This window comes from Amblyomma mixtum, chromosome 5 (genome assembly GCF_055824585.1).
Source record: "Amblyomma mixtum isolate Tamu chromosome 5, ASM5582458v1, whole genome shotgun sequence".
NCBI lineage: Eukaryota > Metazoa > Arthropoda > Arachnida > Ixodida > Ixodidae > Amblyomma > Amblyomma mixtum.
This window is the reverse complement of record NC_143016.1, coordinates 99,005,149-99,029,823: the sequence shown is the minus strand read 5'-3', so window position 1 is coordinate 99,029,823 and position 24,675 is coordinate 99,005,149. Positions and strand designations below refer to the sequence as shown.

Below are 24,675 nucleotides of genomic sequence, written 5' to 3'. Positions count from 1 at the left end.
CTTCTTTCTCGGGCAGCTGTCCGCACTGTGCGGTGGTCTTCGGACATCTACCACATGGTGTGGGCCCGCCCCTCCAACCCTACTATCCCGCTTCACCCCAACGTAACCCGGGAGGACTGGGAAGCGACGTACCCTGCTCGGCTGCTCTGAACTGCAGGCCCAACGGGCCTTGGTCGGGCAAGCTGGGCGGCGGCCGACGCCACTTGTCCCGAACTAGGGCTGGCCCCCTCTGGGTCAGCTCATGCATAACCTCCTTAACCACCACCACCGCCCAAACCCTACCTTGGCACGGGCGAGGGGAGGAGGTCGCGCCGAACGCCAGCAGCAACGCAGCATGAAACTCGAGCGTTGCAACCGGCGTCGCATAGAACGCACAGAAGCGTTCCACAGAACACGTGCACAGACCGCAATGCGCGGATGCAGCAGGGATTAGTAGGTCGGGTTAGTATAATGCGATGCGATAATCCAATGGAAGGTACTGATTGTAAAACATTTCATTTGTCGGAAAGAGCTTGGAAGGCACTGGAACTTTCTAGTCCTAATTTTCAAATTTGGCAGTGCTGATGACATCAGGACCCTCTCGACCAATCAGAGAATTTCTTTACGGAGAAACCCGGTGGTCTTTGAAAAACGAGGGGTTAAATGCTATCAGATTAGAACACAGTAACAGAAATATTCAGATTCTGCGAATGGTATCTTATGCAGATAATTTTTATGATATGGGACGCTCAGGACCGACGGCGATTCGGTGCTCCCAGTCAAGCTCCCAGTATCCTAGTGTTAACGAAGAATAGCAGGGGGCGCTGCTGGTGCCGCTCCCGCTTTTCTTTTTTCGTGGAGTTGTTTTGGTGTCTAAATTCGATGGGAAAATGTCGGATATGGAAGAATACAGGGTAAGTTCTCTTATTTCTGTTGTTTGCAGCTGCAGCACTTACTGCGCGATTTTTATCAACCTTGTGCGTCGTTCTACAGGCTTCGGTCTTCGGTGTTCGTTGAAATTGCCAGCGCATTTGTGTGTTCCTCAACGATTTCGATGCCCGATAGGCTTAGCTACGAGTTCGGCTGAAACATTGCGATTAGTTTTCGGGTGATTACAGGCTCCTCATTTGCACACAGTCTCTAGACGTTGTCCTCTTAATATCGCGGCAACACCAGTGGCTAGCGGCAGTGTTTTATGACTCCGACGAGCACCTTTACGGCTGAACGCTTGACGCCATTCCGCCAAAGCAGGAGTAAAAAAAATTAACGAACGGACGCTCGAATGTTTATGTTCTGCAAGTGTGAATGCCTTGGTATTGTGTCGTGGTTAAATGCGTTAGTGGTAGGAAGCCGTTAGCTCAGTTGCTCTTCACTCGGTATGCTTTCTGTACGCCTGAGGTATACAGCAGCGAGCTTCATGAGTTTGGTGTCGTCGTTGCCGCCGTGGTGAAGAACCACAGACGCTGTTGACCTTTCTCAGGGCGTATGGGCCTTTCCGCGTTTGCGCCTTGTTTGAAGCGTTTCCTTTTGAGCCTTACGTGCCACGCAGCACGAAAGCCCCCTCGGTGTTCTGGAACAATCCATGGGGCATGTTTGCCGCGTTCAAAACCGATTGAGAAGCTCCCGGTATCGGAGAGAGCTTCGGCCGCTCCTCCTCGCTTTTAGGCCGGGTTAACAATTGAACCTATGTTCACTGCGAGACGCGACACGTCTGGAACATGAATTCTTTTCATGCACCCTAGGCTGCCTGCGAGGCACTTCGCCGTGCTGACTGCGCGTTCTTTGCCAGAGTTCGTTGCGATTTTCTCGCACTGTGGACGCAGCCGTCACGGCGGAAATTTGTTAGAACCGTTCACTCGCGGCCCGGCGGCCTCCACTGCGTTATCTGAAGTCCTCTAGATAGAATTATAACTGGCTCTGTTAATTGTCACATGTAATAAATGTTGCGCAGTTTATGATCGCGCGCAGAGCGGTTTTGTGGAGTCGCAGCGACCGGCGTTAGTACGTCGTGCGTTTGATTATAACTTAATGCACTTGCGGCCTTTGAAACTGGACGCTCGACCCTCTTGTAAAGCTCACTTTAGCTTGACAAGCTCATCTACTTCAGTTTAGATGGTGGCTTTTCTTTGTTGATGCTATAACTGCTCCATATATAGCATGACAGCTATTAATATTCAGTGAAGGCGGAATGCATGAAATAAGGCAAAATTGGTTTGAGCAACCAATTTTTGCTGGAATTTTGAAGCACTGAAATAGTTGAGAAGTACAGTGTTCCATGTCACACACTGTGAAGTGCCAGTTTACAGAATTCTAAGTGCTTCCAGAAGAATGGACATCTAAGCAAGTTGGTGCGGTGTCATTATAAATTTGAAGTAGGCGCAAGCGCTGTGCTTGGTTTGGGACACAATGCCATAATCTTGGCATTTTCGTGCCTGGTTGCCGCATTTGATAATCTGCGGCACAGTGTATGCAGGTCATGACGTATGCTTTATGTCAGTGCAGACATTTATTACCTCTGCAACTGGGTGTCTCCCAAGCAACGCAAAATGTTGCCAAAACGTGTCTGAATAGTTTCAAATGTCAGCCCACAATGTTGTCTAAATGTTGCTAATGTCACAGTTTTGGGATCAGCGGGTAACGTTAAACAGCAACGTTGTTACAATTTTTGCATAACATTGATATGACATCCTGATGTTGCATTGACAAGAAGTGCACAGTGTAATGTTTCTGTCGAATTTGGGTCAGCAGTTGGGCATCTATGTGAAAAAATAATGACCCTCTGCATAATCTGCAAAAGTGAAGTGAAAAACTTTAAAAGATTAGATCTCAAGGTGCTGATATTTTCACAGTGCATTAACCACGTGATAAACATGGCAAGCATTTCTACGGTTATCAAGTCAAAAGATCAGTTGTGCATGGAACACTGTACGACAAAAGCATTACGAACCAGAAAGACTCCATTGTGCTGAGCACACATGCATGTGAAAGTGATGTTCAGCAAGCTTATATATCGCCCACATGAGGCCCTCGTTTTAGAGCCAGTGACACTCTCTTGTCGAGAGGAGTTATTTTGAGCATTTTTGAACTTCTAAGGGCAAAAATTAGAAATACAAGTGAGCACGATCATGTTGCTAATACTTTTTATTAAAATAGCCATAATGTGTCCAAGCTGCTGTCTTTGTGCGAGCAATGTGCAAATGTATTCGGTAAAAAAAAAACGCATGCTAATTATCGAGGTGCTTTTCTGAACTCTATTTACATGTTGCTTTAGTATCTAGTTACATTGCATTCACTGGGTTCTCAATAAGCAGCAGGATTCAATAAACTGCCACTGCCTTATTAGCATTGTCAGTATTATGTTACAAGTTTCTGTTCACAAATGTTGTCTAGACATGGGACTCAGAAAAGTCCCAGTTTTGGTGATATGCATGCCCATAAATGTTGGGATGTAATTTGATCTGAAACATCCTAATGTGCCTCAGGCAGTGTTACATTAACGTCACATTTTCTTTCTCGAATGTTGCGTGGCAGTTGTTACTTACAGTTCATTATGTGAACACTAAATATTGTATGTAGCTATTTCAATACTACAAAGGAAAAACGGTTTATTTGGTGGTCTAAAACCAGTTATGCTTGTTGCCTTGACATTGAATTGAAGTTGGTCTGGGTTGATAAGTTTCTCACTTCTGGTATGTTTTACTCTTTTTGTCACTATGTGTTGATCGCCGGTGATAGACGGGTTCGAAGTGCGATTTCTGTGCTACTGTGGCTGCCCATGCAATTTCTGAAACGCCCTTGAATGTGAGGCTCCAGCGTAGTGTACTTCCGGTACATCAGCCGCAGGAACAGCGTGCAGTAAAAAAAATTCCGCTTCGCGCAATTCGGTGGCATCTGCAGCAGATTTTTTTCGATGCATCAAGCAGCAGTAACTCTGAAAACTGATATTGCATCGTCGGATCCTGTTTCCGACGAAGAAACTGTGCAACCTGAGCACGATATGTGGGCACCGGTCTGTCTATAGTGTTAATTTTCCGCTTCCTGACTGTTTGTTTGTTTCTAGAGCCGGTTTGCGCATTGCATTGATGCCTTGAATGATATTTCTGGTTTTTGTAGTGTCTCGTCATTGTATGGGCGAGATTTACTTCTATCTGGTCAAAAATGAATAGACTGCAGGCCCAGTAGAAATGAGGCCACTGACCTCGGATTGACGCGGCGTAATAGCACAGAACAGTTCGTGAAAGCAGTGGATGGGTTCTCTCTGGTCTTAAATCATCCGAAACGTGTTCAGAAATAGTTTATTGTAAAACAAAAAGCATTCTTGAGAATTTTCAAGCAATTTACCGTCAAACTTCATCATGGCGAATGTGGATATTACGAATTATTGCCTGTATTGAACTATTCCTAAATATTTTCAACAAGCACATGCGTTTCTTACATTACATAACGAAAGTGTTTGCTATACATCGAATTATTAAACAGCTGAGAAGCTGTGCCCATTCGGATGGCAGGTGGTAGGTTTCGCCTCACTCCACAATTGACTAGTGGTGATACAGCAAGTGTCTGCGCCACAGTTTACGCTTTATATAGATGGATACTTATTGGTCTCCCCTTTGTATCGAGTAGTCACAAGTGTCACCGAGCCATTAATTCCTAGCGTGCTCTGTGTCCTCTAACTGCCAGTTTTCCTTTAGAACTCCCCCGACCTTCTCCGCCAATCCTCTAGTCGTCTCCTACTTGTTTCTGCTTTTTGAAAATTGAGCATGTCCTGGCTATTTCGAAACATTAGTGCTCCGCGAATTCCTGCGGCGGCATCGTGCACTGAGGGTTGGGGAGGGTCTGTCACTTCTTACACATTTTCCAACAGTGCCACAGAAGATATAGCAGCCTGAGCTGCTGGTAGTGAGGCGGTCGGCGCCAGTTTGCACCTTTTGCACCCGTCAATATTGCCCTGGAATCAGCGACGTGGTCGGTTGTAGCTTTCCAGCAGCCATCCTCTGCTCTTGTCGACTCTCATGGAGCGGAGATGGTGAAAACGGCTATAGCTTTCCTCCTGGCATCCGCTTTTTTATGCGACAGCGCTGTGTAAATGCGAGGAAGCCTCCTTAGCGTGGAATTGACGTGCCACCACTGTGTGCTCCAGTACGTCGCATGGAAACCAATTTAACTGACATTTGCTGCTGTTTATTTTTTTTGCGGCCTTTGCAGTTGTCACGAGTGGCTTCGAAACTGTGCTTAAGCTACGGAAAAGGTCTCTCCTAGTTGCTATTCTTTCGCTCGTTAAAGTTTACTTCTCCAGCATGAGTTTATGGCGAAATTTTATTCAAATTTTGGGTACATTGAACTATTTTGCGAATTTTTGCCTGTTCACTAAATTGAGATTCCATTGTATTGTCTTTTTATTCTTCATCATCACAAATGGTATGGCAGATATACTTTGTGTTTTTGCAGTTTTTTTTTGGCTTCTTCAAAAACATCTGACTCAAACTGATAATGTCGGAAAGTAAATTTGTGAAGTTAAATTTTGTTATACCCCTGCCACACGGCAAATTTAATGTCATTCCCATCGAATGACATTCGTTCAAAATGACATTACTTTGCTGCCACACGAGAAAATATGTCATTAGATGAAAACGACATTAGGTATCGAATGAGTTTACAGAACTCATTACCCAGCGATCTCCGAGCTAATGTGTTATCTCGACACCAGAGACTTGGTGAGAATATACACCGAAAAACACGATTTAAAAAGCGTCACAAGCACTATAATATTTCAGCGTCCGTATTATTTTGCGGTCATTCATTTATGTATATAAAAATGCCAAATAGAATTGGGAAAAAATAAAACTCACTCTCGCTACCAGCCTTGCGTGGCTTTGCGTGGTCAACAGTCACAACATGGCGACGCCCAGCCCGCCCGCTTCGGACCGAATACTGCGTCGCTGCTACATTTTTCGACGCGATAGCTTGCTCTATATGGTTGTAATCGCTTTTATTTAGTGCATTCTCATCCATCCGTAACGATGCAGGTGTGAAATATTAATCGTTTTTGAGGTAAGTTTTAAGAATTTCTTGATGGTAGGCTTAACTATGTACAATGTACACTGTCGTCATAGCAACGACCCCGGGCGAAGTATTTCTCCAACTTTGCACCAGAATCTGTATTTTCATTTCATCCAGTTGATTTACATTGCAAAAAAAAGAAAGCCTTCGAATGCATTCTTCACTGCCGTTAACAGAATATAATATAATATAATATAATATAACAGAAAAACGCTTCTTCGGCACACAGTTCAGGAATGTTTGACTTGCTGTCATCTAGATGGCGCCACAGTATGTTATGCTTCTCGCGCGCTACGCTAGCCACTCCCAACCACCGTGCTCCCAACTAAAACTGTTGTGAGGACGGGCGGCAGTGCGCGCATGGTGCGCCCGTCGCATGCGCAAAGCGTTTGCGGACGCACAGCTAATACTGTCTAATTTCATCATAGAGAGCATTTCACAAAATGACGTCCGCCATTTGCCTGCCGCCGCTGGCTGAACTTTGGCTTGGCTTGGACTCGTGGTGTAGCAGTGATCAACACGTTATTGAAATGAGGATTAGGATTTTAAAGTCTGTTTCCATTAGCAAAGCAATACTTTTTGCAACGTACTGAAGCATACATCGAAATTTTTGTATGCTGTACTCTCTTTCCATCGCAATCGTCATCATTTGCAAATGACATTAGTTTTTGCCGTGTAGCAGTGCGCAGAAAAAATGACATTAAGTCGAACAAATGTCATTCGATGAGAATGACATTAAATTTGCCGTGTGGCAGGGCTATTAGATTACATTTTACGGGTGCAATTTTTGCTCGGAGTGAAAAATTTATATCAAGTACAGTCTGAAAATGTACTTTTTTCATGTAGTGTCAGAAAAAAATTTCCAGCTCAGAAAGTTTTAAGATTAAAGTTTTAAACCTTTAATGGCTAGTTATCAACAAATTCTAAACATTTTGTATGTTCTAGAATGTTTTTGATATTTTTTCTCCAAGAGATATTATATTGTCTTGTCATACAATTGTTTTCTTTAATTTTCAATTTGTTTTGTGTTGACGACTTCTTTAATTCTCAACTTGTTATGTGTTGACGACTGCTTTTGCGATACAGTTGTGCCTTGTTAATACGACCCCTTGTTAATACGCCCCAGTTAATATAGGTGACTCAAATTATGGACAGTTCTTCTGGGGACCAAACTTTTTCAATGTATTTCCACTTGGTTAACATGTTAACATGGAAACTTGCTGTCGGGACAAGGGACAGGGGGAAAATGCACAGTGCCCAAAAGTGCCCATATATTTTTGTCTCAGTAATACGGACGGAGATGAGAAAAAAATATCTCTACTGCCCCGACGAGGTGTTGTGATTTCTGTATTTTGAGTGTAGGACATCAGAGGAATGCAATGAAAAAGTGCGAATGACTGAGTGATGGCCCTTTTATTTGGTGGTTTCATACTCTACAATACAAAGATGCCCAGTTGAAGCGCCTCATTGTTTTTTTTCATATTGCACGAATGACTGCGATGAAAACTCTCTTCAACTAGCTTGTGCCAAATAGAAAGCTGCATTCATCAGTCGTCGGCCGGCTGTGTACTGATATATAGTAGCGGTTCGTGAGGTGTGAGCAGTTGTAGTAGTTGTTAGGTCACTTAGCCACAAGAAGCCTTCAAGCATATCATACGCCACTAGGCGCACAAAGCTGCACGACATTATTTCAAGCACAGTGGCAGTGAGGATAATGGGTCTGTAGCTCCGAAAATCATGCATAAGTTCAACTTCGGTGGACACCATTCTGCACAGAAGCAGGCCATAATTGAAACATGTTTTGTTTTTTTCTTCATGATTCATTATTATGGTCGACTTGCTTTATGGACAGTTTTGTTCAGGCACGACTCTATCCACACCAAGTATTTGAGCTGAAATAAGTGTCTTCAGAAAGCATATTCTATTTCTTTCATTTTCATGCATATTGCGTTTTTTTACCTCATGTTTTGCAGGAAAAATTGTCTGAAACCTATCAAAAAGTCATTTTGCCCATGGTAACGAGTGTTAGTTTAAGGGGATACTGATGACGAATTGAAGTTGGTTTGCATCCAGCTGTGTTTCATTTAAAGGAACACTGAAGGTACATTGAGCTTGGTCCGTGACGATTCTCTGTTGCAAGTTTTAATTGCAAAAAAGGCTACTTTCAATTAAAGCGGTGCTCTTATGAGCTAGAAAAGGTGAAAAAATTAAATGAAGGTATTGCTGTCTGCAGCCATTTTCGCACAGAAATTTCAGTGACGTCAAGACCTTTCCTTTTTTTGTACTGATCTCTGAGGCTAGGTCACACTACCATGCAGTTCCAAATGGCGGTGATCACGGAGTCCTTTTCGTGTCATATACTTGATTCGAATGGCGGGAGAAAAAACAAAAAAGCTAACAAACATGTTCCAGTTTCATATTTGGATTTCTCGGCAATAAGTAGATGCATTTCTGTTGAACAAACGTCAGCACATCCACAAAGAGCCAAAAAATAGGTATTTACGAAGAGTGAAAATTGAATGAAGGTGCCTTTGGTGCCCCTTCGTGTTTTGTGTAGTTCATTTGTCAGCATTCATACTTGACTTGCGTATTTTTCTTTGGTCATTGAAGTAGTGTGTAACTGCATTTACCCAGAGGGGCTGTTATTGTGCTCTTCTTTTTTTCCATTGAACTCGAAGCCGGTCACATTTCTCGTGGCTAGCTGTGAGACAGGTGACTGACAAGGCCACTTGTGTCAAGGTTACTTCGGGCCATTAGATATTGACCGGCAGTTGTCATTGGTCCTCTCTTGCAGTACCTAAAGCTGAATTGGCATTGTTTTACCACTGCCAGCTTTGAGCGGCTGTGCGCAGCAACTTTGTGCTGTGGCTATACCTTTTTGTGATCCTTATGCTGCAGTCCCCTTCTTGGGTATTTCACCTGTTGCATCTGCTTCATGCATAGTTTGTAATCTTGTGCTCGATGGAATGCACTGTGATAACAAGACTGCTTAGTTTCACAGTACAATTGATATCCTTTATTGCCAAACTTCCTGCACATATTGTAAGTCACGGTAGTACATTTCATGCCAGTTTGTCAAGCTTGGCTGGTAATGTGCGTTATTTTGGCATAGCACTGATTTCACTTAACACTGGTACAGTTGAAGGCAGCCACTTCAGTAGTAGATACTTTTCCACTTTTGTTCCTTTGGCCAACAATTCGAAGTAACCTTTGCATTTTTGGGCACACGGGGTGTTTCTCATGAAATTGGCTTTCAAATCTCCTCCGGGAAACTAAAGCTAGGACGTTGTCACCTCCTGGAACTATTTTAAACTAATTTATTTGTTCCTATGGTTTTCCTGGTTTAAGTCAGTGGTTAGTGTTTCATATTTTACGTGTTTGAGTGCTTGTACTCTAAAAAAATACGCCAATTTTGGCTTTTTAGACATTCTTTCTAGTATTTAATGGGCACTCCAGCGGCAGTTCGGGTAACATTGTTGTGCCATTTAAAAATAAAAGTTCTTTATAAAATGTATAGTTCTCATGTCCTATATATTAGGATACAGGTGGTCATTGTGCCATTAGGTCAGGCAGCTTCTCTGCAGTCCTCACCAGAGGTGCCTATTCATAATAGGGAGGAGGTTTTCTTCACCAACGTAGTTGTAACATTTAGGTTGACCCAGCGTCATTGCTTGTAGTTGTAGATTGTTTCAGTTAGTTACAGCTTCGAACTTTGTTAAGCTTTAGATTTTGAGGCACTTTTGCATTAGTTTTTGTTCCAGTTTAACCTTTCTTTCACTGTTCAAGAGCAGGTTTTTCCTTTGTTATGTGTTAAATTTGGTCGTGTTTTGGGGGGATAGGGGTGAATCTGTGAAATATTTAAATGTAAGCACTGTCACTTCGCTTGTTAGTACTTGGTAGTGTCAGAATGAGTCATGGTCAGTGACATCTCATTGATTTCCTGCGCGAAACCAATTTGAAACCGAAAGATTAGATTTGAGGTGTCGTATTCTGTTAACGCATTGTCAAGTCAGTATTTGTGCTGCGCTGGTTTTGTATCCTTTTCATGAAAGTCGTTCGTAACTGCACTGAACTTTCACAGATTCTTGCTTCATTTCGACAAAAATTGTTCGGCTTCTGGGAAAGCGCCACACCTTTGTGTTTCATGCCTAAACCCCTTCTGCCTTTTCATCTTAGACATAGGATTTCTTAAAGAAAGAATAATTCCAAGTGTGTTGGTTGTGCGCAAGTTGTTTCTGATTGCTGCCACTATTAGGAACTGTTTTGAGTTGTTCCACAGGCATTTCATGCGAGTTAATGGATGCACAGGGGGGTAGGTAGGTACAAAGACTGTCTCAAGCATTCCATTAAGTGAGGAGTGTTTAGGGGGGTCTCCATTTATAGGCACAACTCAATTTTTAAATATTTTTTATCCTGTGCATAGCACCTGTCTTTTTACTGCCACCTTTCTCAGAATGTGATTTACCTGTGAAAACTGCTTAGGTGCTGTTTGGAAACTGCAGTGACTCCAGTAAGAGTGCTGTTCAGTGGTCTCTTTAGTTAATTGTTCACAGCTGTACACTGTTTTTGGCTCTTCTAAACCAGCACATGGCTTCACTTCAGAATGAGTTGGTGCAGTAGCTGTTAGGAGCAAGCTGCCACAGCATATGTATTGATGACTTTTTGACACAGGTGTTACCCATGTTTTTTTTACTGTGGGGTTCTGGTGCTTTTGTGCACTTCAAGTGGCTGCAGAGGATGTGCAGGTTTCTGGCAGGTTCATCATGGGCACTAAAATGCTTTTTGATGCAGGTGGTGATGTCTGAACAAAGTTATGTTAGATTTGAAGCAGGTTTGAAGCATGTGGCTTGATAAGCGTTCCTTTGGTCTAGTATCCTGCAGCTTGTTCGTGAAAATCAAGCTTGTTGCGCCTGGTATTTAAATGCAACCTTATGGTCAATTATTCCTAGCTAACAGCTTGAATTTCAAAATAAATGAAACCTAAAAATAAATTGCCTTTAATTTGTGACGAATGCATGATTTGAGGTTTTTTGTATACAGAGGAATTTATAGGTGGGAAGGAGCATGGAATTATACAGCTCACACACAATTCAGTCTAGTGCATCGTCAGTTGCTGTTCTTGGATGCTGCTGAAAAACTTATCTTGCTGCAGGGCATTGAAAGAAGTTCTGGTTTTCTTCATTCCTAGAGAGCTGTTGCTCTGACATTGTGGCTGTGGAGTTCTGTTACTTAGCCGAGGGAGGTCAGCTTGATCCTGGCATTGCTGAGGTTTCAGGGGTCAGCATTATTTGTGCCTCATAGCCCAAGTGCAGATTTATAATACGGAAGGCCAGAAATTGCTTGTTGTTGAAGGTGTTGGCACAAGATGCTATTGACGTCAAGGGAATAAAGGTTGAAAATTGTGGGGTGTAATGTCCCGGACCAACACAGGGGCTATAAGGGACGCCGTAGTCCCTTTCAAATCTTCCAGACGCCGCACTATGATGCATTGTTTCAAACGCAAAAATTCGTGTTTAAAATTAACATGTCCCTTCTAAAGTAGCAGTAAAGTAAATTGCAAGATTTACAACGACTAAGCATGTTTTTTCTGTAGGAGATATGATGCTACAATAAACTGGATCGGTTGTTTATAAACCTGCTCTACAACCTAACATAACGGTCTTGGCTCTAAAATGAATATTTGAAAATTTGCACAATTCATCTTAGTTAATTAACTAATTAAGTGCAATAAGAAATATTCTGAGGAGCGTCACATGATGGCGAACAATGTATCGTTGGTTTCAGCGGGCTGCGGTTTACCGCTTTTTTTTATATCCTTGGTTCAAGTTACGTGAAGCACCCTGTATAATTCTTTTCTTCTTTTGCTATCTGGACACAACCTTATACCTGCCTACAATGGTTTTGCAAGTTATAGAGAGTAAATTATTGAGAAAGCCACTGTGCCTCTGTGCGAGCTGTATTTCATTCAGTAATTCAGAAGTCGTGGTAGGCAGGAAGGCAATTTTTTCATCAGTGGGTTTACAGCGAAGCTATGATAAGCATGTCCTACTGTGACCCATGCCTGGCTTCGTTCTATAATCGCTTGAAAACCCCCTGCATGTGCCTCGTGCGGCCTTCGTTGTCTTCAGGTGGGATGTGCAGTAGGGCTGGGGGCGGGGAGGGGGGATGCGTGACTGCAACCTGCGTTCACACCCCAAACTCTTCGAAGCGCCTCTAAAACACATAGCTGGTAGGTGAGAGCCGGATGACATGCAGTGGGTACAAAATACATAAGTGCTTGGGACGCTGTCCACGAACGCGCTGCCCGGTACCGTCCGCAAATCTCTGCCCACATATTTGAGACAGAATGTGACAGTGTTTATGCCAGCCAGCGAATGCATGAGAGCTCTAATACAGGAGTATCGCCTGTCTTGGAATGTTGCTACTGCCAAATGCCAATGTTTCAGAAAAGGAACATTTGCACTAAACTCACTGCCAGTAAAAAATACCCGGGCTTTTGTTTATTTTTCTTTGACGTAATCGTGAAATATTTGTCATTAGTTTTGTTCTCTTAAACACCTTTTTTTTTTTCCTGCAAAAGGGCTGCACTAATACTTGGCTTTGACAACGCCCAAATTGCATCCATTTACGAGTAATAATTCAGTCTTTGAAAACATCACTAATAATCATTATAGTTGCGCTATTTTGCTTGATCGCATATTATGTGAAAACAAAAATTTTTAATAAGGGTGTATCTTGAAAGCAAGAAGAATATGCGTTTCATATGTTCTAATTTTGGAACATTGGCAAGTAAAAGGTTAATATGCATGGACATAGCAGAGTACACAGTTGTCTTTTTTCATTTTGCCTCCCACTGAAACACGGCTGCAGCGGCCACCACTGCCACTAGGACTGAACCTGGGTCCTATGACTCATTAGCAGGGCGAGGATGGATGCAGGGTCATCTTCTAGTTATCTTAGAGTGGCTGATTTGGTTGGTTTATTCTGAGGATAACATACATTATCTCTTGGGCACTGGTGATCAAGATTCTTGTCCGTTTGCTTTTCCACATGGGAAAATCTCCTTAAGTATGCACAGCTTTGCTAGTTCGTTTCCGGCAGAATAGTTTGGAGTGGTTTTGTCGTCCTTGACTCGAATACAAATCAAATTATCTACTCAAGATGAAAATCATACACTGGGCATGATGTTAGTATTTTGCTTTGGTGTGCTGCTACACACAAGCTCATCTCCAATGGACCATTTGTGACAAATGATCTATATTACTTGGAACATTGTAGTAATCGCTGAGCTGAAGACCACATATCTAAGGCCCCAATTTCTATATGTTCCTTGAACATATATGGGCAGGTCAGCCTTGTTGACCAAATTGACGAGGATCCAGTGCAACATTTCCTGTCGTAGTGGAATGGATGAGCAAAGCATGGAGTTTTCATTGTATTTCTATTTTTAAACTGACTTCAGTGAACTGTTTCATGCTGGAATTGGGCACCATTTGTATTCGGTGCTGCTTTTTAAAAGCTTGTTCACTTCTTACCATTATGGTGCTCGGCTGCTGTCCCGAAAGACGCGGGTTCGATCCCAGCCGCGGCAGTCGAATTTCTTTGGAGGAGGAATTCTAGAGGCCCGTGTACTGTGCGATGTCAGTGCATGTTAAGGAGACAGGGTAAGCCCCATCTTTCCCATGTATTTTGGGGCATATTGTGGTACCCTTTTCTCAGCAACTAATAAAGATAGCAGCAAGATATTTATGTCATTTTGTTCAGAATTTCATCTTCTAGCCGCTGTACCAAAATTATTTTAGTATACGAGAAATGCAATTATTAGTGATTTTTTTACTTTCTACACCCTGACTTTGACCAAATTTTGTATATACTGTATTTTTATTTTAAAACAAACAATATTATTTACACGCTGATAATTTTGGTACAGTAAATTTCCACATATATTTACTGTATACACAGAAAAAATCAGCTTGATATCTATTGTCATTTACAAAATAATGGTACCGACGTAACAAAAAATCTTGTTTTGAGAAAACTGAGTTTAAAGTAAACAAAACTTTAAATCCCAAGATTCTGACTTAGCCAACTCATTTTGACCAATTTATTCACTAGGCACCAGCTGCATAGTTATCATCTAGGTCAGCTTGGTGCTTCTTTTCCTGCCGTTTAGCTTCTCGTGCCTGTTTTGTCACTTGCTGCGTAGCTCGATCACCAAAGTAAACTCGACGCCGATCGACTTGCTTCAGCCAGCGGACAGTGTTGCTGCCCGGACTTAGTCCACATGCCTAAAGAACTTTAGTTCTTGCAATGGCGCCATCATTGAAGGTCAGAACAGCATCTAATGTAGCAATCTTCATTGTCTAGGCCCGCAAAGACATTTTTTTGAGCACACTCCCATACGACGCTGTTGAAGGACTCGTTTGGGTTCTGGATGGTTGCCAGAGAGCTTGAATCGTAGCCAGAGAGCTTGGATGGTTGCCAGAGAGCTTTCTCTTGCAGTTAAATTCCGTAACATTTCGAGTTTTTTTTTTTAATTTCTAGTAAAAACGGAAAAAAAACACATCGCTGGTAAAGGGGTGTGTCGCTGACCGCTTTGCTTTCAGATATCTTTTTCAGGTTGATATAAATTGCCCAGGATTAGGTGTGATACATCAAACGATGCAGAAAAGAATGTAATTTTATATTTAGGAAAAAACTAAAAATTGATATTTTTCAGATTTTTTGCTTACCCTGTCCCCTTAAAGAACCCCAGGTGGTCGAAATTTCCGGAGCCCTCCACTACGGCGTCTCTCATAGCCTTAGTCGCTTTGGGACGTTAAAACCCCATCAATCAACAAACTTCTTACCACATTCAGCGTATGATTTGTATGCTGACTTTCTTTGGTGTTTGTAGGGACAAAAGTATAGATCAGTTGAATATACGTTCATAACTTTAGTTAATCTGTGGCTTTGCTACTTACCATTTGTATATTGTAGCTCTGCTGAAGCACTTCTGACAAGGCTTTGAGAAACCTGCTCTCTAAACATTGGGGGTCATTTCTTGCTGCGTTTAGAAAGAAATTAGGACTTTAGGACGTTTTGATCTTTCCAGATCACACTTTTTCCTTCCATTAGAGGTTCTTTTTTTTTTGTCGCTTTTAGTGAGAACTGTTTTAGGGTGAGGAGCATTATCAGTCATCAACAGTGAAGTGGTTTGTTCCCATCAAGTGAATCGCTATGTGAAACATCGTAGTTTCTTTTCAAAAGTAGGGTATCAGGTTATGGCTGAAGTTCCTGAGGATAACTTTCCTGTGCACTGATGTTGCCATTTCTTTGTCAATAAGTATTCTGTTTTCGTATGCCAAGTGCCATTAATATTAATATTGCAACAGTTTAAAAAAGCGTGTGTTTTGACTCATCTGTGTAAATAATGGAAGTTCTCAGATCTGACTGGAGCGGATTGAGTCGGGCGAGATCACCTCGACGTGACCGAGTCGGTGAAGGAGCAGCTCATTTAGGACTCGCAGCTGTGCCGCAAATGGTGTCAGTCTGACATTTATCTGAACTGTGTCTACGGTGGAGCTATCGCAGGCAGTAGGTTAGTCCCACCATTAGCAACAACAACCCGCCCACATCTGCGAGCTGCAACAGCCAGTGTGGCAGCCTTACCATTATTTTTTCCCGGTTATTTTGCAGTAGGCTCTTCTGGTGTTAAATGCTGTCTTCAAACTGTCTGTGTAGTACTCGACACTAAAATTTTCCCTTTTATGTAAGCTGTTCATGTATATGTTTTTGCGGGTTCATTTCTTATGGAATTTTGTGAGAGTGAGATCACAGCTTGTGGAGAAACTGGGTCTTGTTATTGTGTAGTATGAGGTAATATGCCCAGTATTTGAAGACTGTGGCACACTTATTAAAATTGCAGTAGCAGTGGTCTTGTTGCCTGAAGTTTATTGTTGAATATTGTTCTGGGAGGACAATACGTGACAATTAGATAGCAGGGCTATTTTGTTAGTGATTTTATTCTCCGAATGCATGCGCATATAAGTGCGGTTCTGTGTTCCAGGGGTGCTTTGTTGGCTTCTACAAGACACGTGTAAAAACTATACGAAGGGCAGAATTAGCGGCATGGCCCTCAGGATAATCAGTGGGGCAGCAGCCTCTGCTGAGAAGACACCCATACAACACATAATCTGGGTCCCAGGCCACGCAGGCGTAGCGGGGAACGAAACAGCAGACAGCCTAGCTCGAGGGCTCACATACCGAGCAGGCATGTCAGATGTTCTGGAGCTTCAGCTACTAGCATGCGAGGGGGGATACACAGAGACATTACAACTATACAGAGGGACTAGATTCAAGTACCCACCACCACACAAAGCCCTCACGAGGGAGGAAGCAGTCGGCTGGCGTAGGCTACAAACAAACTCCTTCCCCAACTTGTACATCTATAACAAGATGTCACCAACACAATACAGAGCAAACTGCCCCTGGTGCGGCGACACACCCACACTATACCACATCACATGGGAGTGCGAACGAAATAAAGCATTCCACCGACACGAATTCCCGAGTGCGGAGCAATGGGAGAGCCGGCTCACCAGCAGCGAGCTCGCGGCCCAAAGGGCCTTAGTGCGGCACGCTACTGATGCAGCGCGACTCAGTGGAGCCCTGGACTAGGGGCCCAACCTTGCTGAAGAGAAGCCTCAAGTCGCCGGCGCCACGAAAGACGTCGGAGGCTTCGACTCCGCGAATCTCTTAAAAGATCTAAATAAAAGTTTTCTACTACTACTACATGCAGGCTACGTATTGGCGACGTCCTGTATTCACCTTGCTTGGTTGTGTTGAGAGTCTTTTACTGCTTCAAGTATTACGACCTCGTATGTCTGTAAACTATGCACTTACTATACAAGACAGCATGTACAGTGGCACAATATAAGCATGAAAGACATGCTCCGTCAGAGAACCAACATTTCTGCTAAAGTACTTCCAAGATATTCAGAGTTGGCAGCTTTCATTTTTAGGTTGTTTATGGGGGATAGGATGTTGAGTTCCTTGTGCCATGGTGCTCTTCGGACACAGATGCTCTTGTGGCATAAAAATTCATTATCATATAATAAAACCCGCAAGGTCATATCATAAAATTCTGCTGGATTCCGCAGTGTTGGAATTGGTGCGTGATTAGGAAACTCTCAGGGAAGAAATCTGGAAAGTAAGCACGCCCTATAAAGTTTGCATGAAATTAGTGCACTGTAGACAGGGGTAGATGGCAATCTACATGAAATAATGGAGCTTGTACTAAACTACATCTGGTAAAGCCCGTCTCGGGATAATGGAAGTCGTGCAGAAATCAAAATGTTTCATAGAGGTAATTTTATGCTTTTTCAAATGGACGCGCACGGATTGTGCAATTTCACTCACAAAACGGCGATCTTCTATATGAAACGTGATGATGAGTTCACAGTAAACCATGTTTTATTATCACACCAGAAACTTAGAAGCTGCAGATATAATGTGTTGCTGTATTTCTAAGGAACTCAAGCTACCACGTATGTGACACATGGTAGCCTTTGCTACTTATGTGGAATAAGCCCAACGCGCACGCACGCACACGCACACAAACACACACACTGAATCGAGACAATGGGAGCGCATCAGCGGGGCGATGTCGCGTCACTGGTTCGATCTCGGAGACCACGGGTGATCTCTTCCCCTCCCCCGCACGCTTCAGGTCTTCCTGCCGCCGACCTAGTTGCCGACCCGAGTGCGTTTTTGTGCGCATTTCGCGAGCGGGTCGAGCGAATCGACCTACTCTCCGCGGGCGGGTTGACCCGAACCGCTGGATGTTGGTCGCATGGAACCCTGACACGCGATTCTGGCCCGGCGGACGATCTCGGCCCGGGCTGCGAGCGTTAGGTTCGCGTGGCCCGCTTGGCAGACTGCAACGGTGACGCGATCCGGTCGCGGAGCCGTCTCAGCGCGTCGGATCAGGAAGAGCTGCTGGAGCAAGAACCGGTTTTGGATGGGCGCCGTGCCCTCCTTTGTCGCAGCGGCGCGCAGATTGCTGCGTGAACGCACCCGTCCGGAATCGGGCGCTGTAGTGAGCACTGCTCTTCTTGGACTCATTAAATCAGGTTCGCGTAAATGCGGAAGTGTCGTGTCGCCCCTGCTCGACTCTGCGCCGTCCTGCTTTGCACGAACCTAAACGAAGTTAACGAACCACAGTTTGGTTTGCTTCGGTCACAGCCCTTCGAAATTTTGTCGGGTGAGGGGAATCCGGTGGAGGGGTGGGGAAGGGTGAAGCTCGCTTCGGCGTGACTCCGGGGGCTGAGTTACGCCTAACATGTCGGGGCTTGCCCGGCTCGAAACAAGGGTACCATGGGTGTTCTGCTCGCGGTTCGGGCGCTCGCGTCCCACCCGCGTCCTTGTGGGGCGCGAGCTGTGGAACGCCGGCTGCAACTCGCCGCATCCTAAGCCCCGTAATAGGCGCGGTGGCTCTAAAGGCGCCCGTGTGCTGTGCTTAAAGAACCCTGTTGGTGGAAATTAAACCGGAGCCCGCGACTACGGTGCCTCTTTCCGCCCTTTCCCAACGGAGTGGTTCGAGTGTTCACCGAGACTGAGAGTTACTGCGCATTTCCTTTTCCAATAGGCTATAATTATTGTTATAAATGCCATCGCTTATAAAATGCCGTCTTTTTTTTTATGTGAAGAATACCGGTTGCACAGGTAATCTGGACACGCCCAGGTGGAGAATGGGCAGGATGGGGCGCAGTCTCGACCTGTTTCCTTATTTTTTTTTTCTTGCTGGCGTGTATAAGTTCCGGCAGGCTAGGAGGAGCATCATTTCTTCAGTATGCGGTTAAACATTTTTGCGCTGTGATGACGAGTGGTGTACTACCGATCGTGTGCTTTTGCTAACCTCAGTGGATATCATTTCATGGTCCCTTTAACGTTAGCCACAAAGAACGTAGTGCCGTGAGCAGGTGCCACATTTCTTTTGTCTTTTTTTTGTTGCATCTGGCTAGTCGAAGCAGGAGGGCTGTCGCGGTTTGGGACCAGGGGCCGAATTTCAACGGGGCGGTTCGTTTTGGAATCGGCTCGCCGGCTTTACGCGCACAGCGTAAAGCGACAGCGTAAACCACTGAAGTCAGCTACATTTCAACTGAAGTACTTGTAATCGGTTAATAACTTCTTTTCTGTAACTTATTCAAGACTGGTTCCAAGTGGCAGGAAATAGCTCTCGGTCAGAGCAAATCAGCATAATGATATTAATAGAATTGCGACCTAGCTGACAGCTAGCAGAGCGCATTTCGTGCATAGCAGTGCGACAGCAACAAGCCATGCTCGCTGGACTGCCCTCATAGACTTGCGCGAACTGAGAGACGGCGTGGCTGAGGTCAACGGCTAGCCGAGGTGTCCCGCACACGACGAGACGGGAGCCGCTTCCTGCGAGCGTCAACTTCGGAGAACCCGCGAACGAGTATGGGCTGTGGGGGCGGCCTGGTCGTCCAGCACTGTCACTCTGCGGCGGCTCCGCCCCGAAGGTCCGGGGGGGGGGACTGTTTCCATTGGCTTGTTTTGGCGGGATTTTGGGAGCCGCTTTTGTGCCGGGGTGGGGCACACGGCGCGGTCGCTCGAGAGGGTATCAGGGGACGGACGGACTCCTTCCGGCAGCAGCCCGCGCAGAGCGAAGGTGCGTACGGCTTTTTGACGATCGTGCACAACGGCCCCTTTCGAGACCAGTCCTCGCCAGCGCACGGCAGGCGCCTCCGTGTCGTGGTGCGCTTTCATGTCTTCTGGGTAGCAGGGAACAATATGGGGCAAAATTTGCCCCCCCCCCCCCCCCTCCCTTTCTCGTCCCCGTGCAGCCCCGTGTCTATTAGAGGGGGAAACGTCCCCCCTCGCTCCCGCCGCTGCGCACGCTGAGCTCTCGTTGCCGGGCCGTTCGGCGGCCGCGAGGGATCGCAGGCCGACTGCGTCCGTTCCTCCCGTGGCGCAGCGGAGCCGTTGGTGTGCATGGCGGCCTGTTCGCGCTGCTGCTCCACGTGCTTTCGGGTAGGGACGGCGCATAGCAACGGCTGCCCCCCCTCCCTCCCTTCGGTAGTTGGGTTGGTTCCCCTTTGTGTGGTGCGGAAGCCACGCGCTTCCAGTGGGCGATGAGGCAGCTCTGCGCTCGTTTGTGGATGCGATGTTGTGGCGTAGATGCATACTGATGCGACTGCAGGAATGCATTTTTAAGGCCCTCTTTGGATGAGACCGGCACAGTATTCGTGCATGTGAAGGAACCGAAATTTGACCGTTGTCACGGGCAGGCGTGCTGCATCGAATTTACTAATTTCCATCGTTCGTATCGCCGTGCGGTCGGCTGTGTGTGGGATAAACACTGTTGGTCAGTATAAAAGAGTGAGCGATGACAATAAAAAACTTTTTGGCGTAAAAAAGCGGGTTCGATCCCGGCCGCGGCGGCTGATTTTCGATGGAGACGAAATTCTAGAGGTCCGTGTACTGTGCGATCTCAGTGCACGTTAAAGAACCCCAGGTGGTCGAAATTTCCGGAGCCCTCCACTACGGCGTCCCTCATAGCCTGAGTCGCTTTAAGTCGTTAAACCCCAATAAATCATTAAATCAAATCTTTTTTGCGTAAAAGGCTGTATTAATGGATCTAGCACGAAAGCGTCTTTGCTTCGCGTCTCTTTTTATAATGGCTCTTGGTAAGGCAAATGCGTGCTTTCTCGGGTGGTCGTCGTGGGGATACCTTCAACATTCCGCTGTCAGTGTTCCAGGGTCTGCTGCCATGGGCGTCCGGAAGGGGGGGCAAGGGGGGGCGGTTGCCCCCCCTTGGAATTATGGATATTATTTATGCCCTGGTAGAAAACAACTAGAAACCTACCGCCTCCCCCATCCCCAGACATCGGGTGCACCCCCCTGGAAAAAGTTCTGCGGACGCCCTTGTCTGCTGCCTACAACCTGAGCAGTACATCTCCCTCTATTCGCCCCCCCCCCCTCCCCTCCTCAACCGCTCTTTGGTTTGTCGCATCATTTCCGCCCGTGGTGTTCGCCGCGCAACGGTCACTGGAAGGTCAGCCAAACTTCTATTTTAGGAGCTGTCAACCCGTCGTACGTCTACAGGCAGGAACTTCGAGATGTGATCGGCTGTGATCTATGTCCTAATTCCTGGGACCATTGGCATGCGCGCCTCTCCTTTTCCCTCTCCCGAGCTCCGCTGGTTGAAAACAGACCGCCAGGTGCTAGTGCGCATGCGCTGCCGCGCGCGCGTGTTCGAGGCGGCCGTGCGCGGTTCATCCTGGTGACATGAGCAAGCGACAGATGGCGGCAGCTGCCAAGCACGCACCCGCCGCTTTGAATGCGCCGTTGCCGCCTCGATCGTGGAAGCGGAGCGCCTGAGTCGCTCACGTGCGTTTGGTTTCAGCCAGTTCTTCCGTTGAAAACAATTTCCACATTCCTTTTGACTCTGCGTCCCCACTTCGGAGCTAAAGCAGCGCCTTGCCTGCTCAAGTTTACACCGTCTTTTCTTACAACATAAGGGGCTTGCTGTACAAGCCTCCGTCTCGTGTTTCGTTGACGCGTGGAAGAAGCACCTAGCCTTTAGTTTGTACACTTGTTGTTCTGTATGCCGCCTGCGTATGCCTGTACACCTGATACATACGTTTTTATATATATTTTTTGTCTTTTAAATGGGCAGTTTACTGAGTTTTGCCGAACATATCTTCTTTGCAATCGAGAGCTCATTGCCAGAGTAAACGTATATCCGGCTGTATGACTGATAAACGCGGCCGAACAATTTCAAACGTAATTTTTCGAAATGGGAATGTCATTTCCCCTGGTAGGCCCGTTTCACGTGCTGCGACTGGAACGAAAATATTCGGCGCAGTCGGCGGTGACGCCGTGCGACTTTCGGTCAGTGCTTTCACGTGCAAAGCGCATGCCCAGCGAATTCGGTCGCAGTGACACGCAGGGTTGCTTGATGTTGACCACAGGCAAATCGCAGCAAGTGGCTCTCACATCGTGGGCCCAGGGGCCACGATGCCCCCACTATGCCTAATTCCAATTACGGCAGTAAAGTTTATTCGCTCGATGTTTGCGTTGGCAACCCATGATTAAACGCGACAGTAGCGCAACACGGAATGTGTGGACGTTGTTATAATCGGCGTACTTTTAGATGCAAGGCAATATTTCTTACGTCTTGATTAGAATAAACACTTACGCTTCCGCCGCGGCAACTCTTCCCACGTGACTCTCCACGTCATTACGGTGCTCCCATTGGTCATTCGCGTAGCGAGAGAAACGCGACGCGGCGATTGAATTAGCACCGGACCGAAACTCGTCGAAAGCTGCGTGCAGCTAGACCGACGCTCTCTCCTGTCGCAGAGCGACGATAATCGCATCGTCGGGAAGCGAAGATCGCAGCATGTGAAGTAGTCAGCATCTATAGAAACCGAATCGAATCTGAGTCTAATATTTATGTACTGATAAGCTACTTGTACGAGTATTCCTGCAAAGCAAATGTACTGGCAAAATTGCGCAGCGTTGCGCGGAGCTATCAGTGGTGGAGTTAACGGGCCCTGCGACATTCTCAAGCGCGAGGTCTTTATTCTATGTGTACAAAATTATGATATAACATTGCGAAGCCTGAGCACCCGAATAGACGGCCGAAATCATATTTAAATAGTTCAATATTCTTCACAAATGGTCGTTTCGAGCCGGCGGTGTCGAAACGCAGCGGCGATTTTCGGCAGCGGAAATGAGGAATAGAGAGATTGGGCGCTGCCTTTCCGATTGGCTGGGCGTCCAGCTTGAGCCTAGTTCCTTTATACTCAGGAAATGGATACCGAGTGTCATCGTGGTTCTGAGCGGTGTAAGCACTTGACTATATGCAAGCTTCCGCTATGCGTGTGCAAGGCGCGGTTTTCGGATTGAAATGCGTTGTAAGTGGAACAACTTTCGTTTGCATGCTCTGGTTTCATTATTTTTTGCACTGGTCTCTGGGGCGCGCGAGGAATCTATTTAACAATATTAATCAGAAGCCAACATTTATTTCCATTAGGCGACACGCACTACGAAGTCAGTGTATCTAAAAATTATGTGACCTCCACGTCATTTGCATTAAAAAAGTACCATTTGATGCTGATGAGATATATAAGCCATGACCTCCAGTACCAGGATTGAAATTATAATTGCGAAATAAAAGTAGGTTTAAATCGTATGTCAGAGTATTGGCAGGAACGGGAGGCATCTGTGCTGACCAACGTGCACCGTTAGAAAGCTATCGATGCAAGGCCGCGCCTACTGTACGCCTTCCTTATCACAGCCTCACAAGCCTCAAACGTTCATTTCCAACCAGCGTCCATCTTTCTTTCGCACTGCATGTTTTGTGCTGACCACGCTTTATTTGCCCGAGGCAAACTTTCGACGCGGTGGTGCGTATTCTGTGCAAGCGACAGCATCCCGAGAGATAAGGCTCGCTAGTAGCCGCCGCGCTAACGATGGTTAATCAGTTTGCTTTCAGTGCAATCTCCTTTGAAGCAGCGGGGAATGTGTTAGCAATCTCGCGGCTGCAGCAGGTCGCACATTCCATCATGGCGGCGGGGCAACGCTGGCTACGTCCCCGCCCGAAAAGAAAGCATTTCGTCATACGTCTAGAGTACGAACACGTTTCGTTGTGACAGTGCTCAATTACCGCGACAGGTATCGTCCTGCTCGTCACTGATGCCCCGAGAAAGCTTGCAAGTGTGAAACGTGACGAAGTGTGATACACGGCTGGCGCGCCTATTAAGGCGAAAGCCTTTAATGCCTCATCATTGTCGACAGAAGGTTGTCAGCAGAGGTGTCACGCTTTTCTAGTCAGACCGGAAAAAAAGGTCTGTGCACGATGGGATTCGAACCACCATCCTTCCGTTCCGCAGCCGAGCGTGCCAATTGGCTACGCTACTTCCTGCCAACGCATATGTAGTTCTCCTTGTCTAGGACGCTGGAGACTTGAATAACACCATCTGTCGGGCTAGTTGGTTGCGATCCATATGTATCAGCAGCGCGAACACCACACAGGAAGAAGGAGGAGAAGCGCTCTTTACCTTCTTCTCCTTCTTCTTCCTGTGTGGTGTTCGCGCTGCTGATACATATGGATCGCTGGAGACTGTTTGCAGAAAGGCGTAGAATCAGACGGATGCCTCCCAAACGCCCTCCACTGTCTCCAGCATTTGATTCACGAACAATTGTGCACTTAATTAACATCTTAACCACACATCAGTGACACAAGCCGCAACACCGCGCTAAACGCTTTCGCCTCACCGCACTTTAGGTCAAGGAAGTGCCCCCCTGAATTTTTTTTTTTGTGCCGACTCCATCCGCGTCCGAAAAGCAGTACATCAGTTAAAGTTGTAATCGGAGGGTGCAATAACTGTGGTGATAAGGAAGTAATTGATCATCGGCATCCACCTAAGCGCAGCCACACGGCTACACAAGGAAAGCTATACAGCTTGCACAGAAACTTCGTAGTGAAATTCCTCCTGGTTCGGGGCTCGAACCGGGGTTCGAAATGAGTAATTACTCCCCTGTTACAAATCTACTCCACCTTGGGGTATTCCGCTAAACTTTTGACCGATAACTGTAGTAGTACACAACTTTGCTGTGAAGCTG

At 45.8% G+C, this 24,675-nt stretch overlaps 1 protein-coding gene across 2 annotated transcripts in view; it reads left to right on the top strand.

The window, feature by feature from the left end:
- The first annotated feature begins 459 nt into the window (after positions 1 to 459).
- Positions 460 to 24,675, top strand: part of LOC149343146 (E3 SUMO-protein ligase PIAS2-like) — an 83,416-nt gene continuing 59,200 nt past the window's right edge. The window contains exon 1 of one of the 2 annotated variants that reach the window (XM_089545687.1): positions 460 to 893. In XM_089545687.1, coding sequence (XP_089401813.1) covers positions 870 to 893 — 24 coding nt within the window. In that variant the 5' untranslated portion in view covers positions 460 to 869. The remainder of the gene's footprint in view (positions 894 to 24,675) is intronic. The other variant, XM_089545688.1, reaches the window with a different exon arrangement.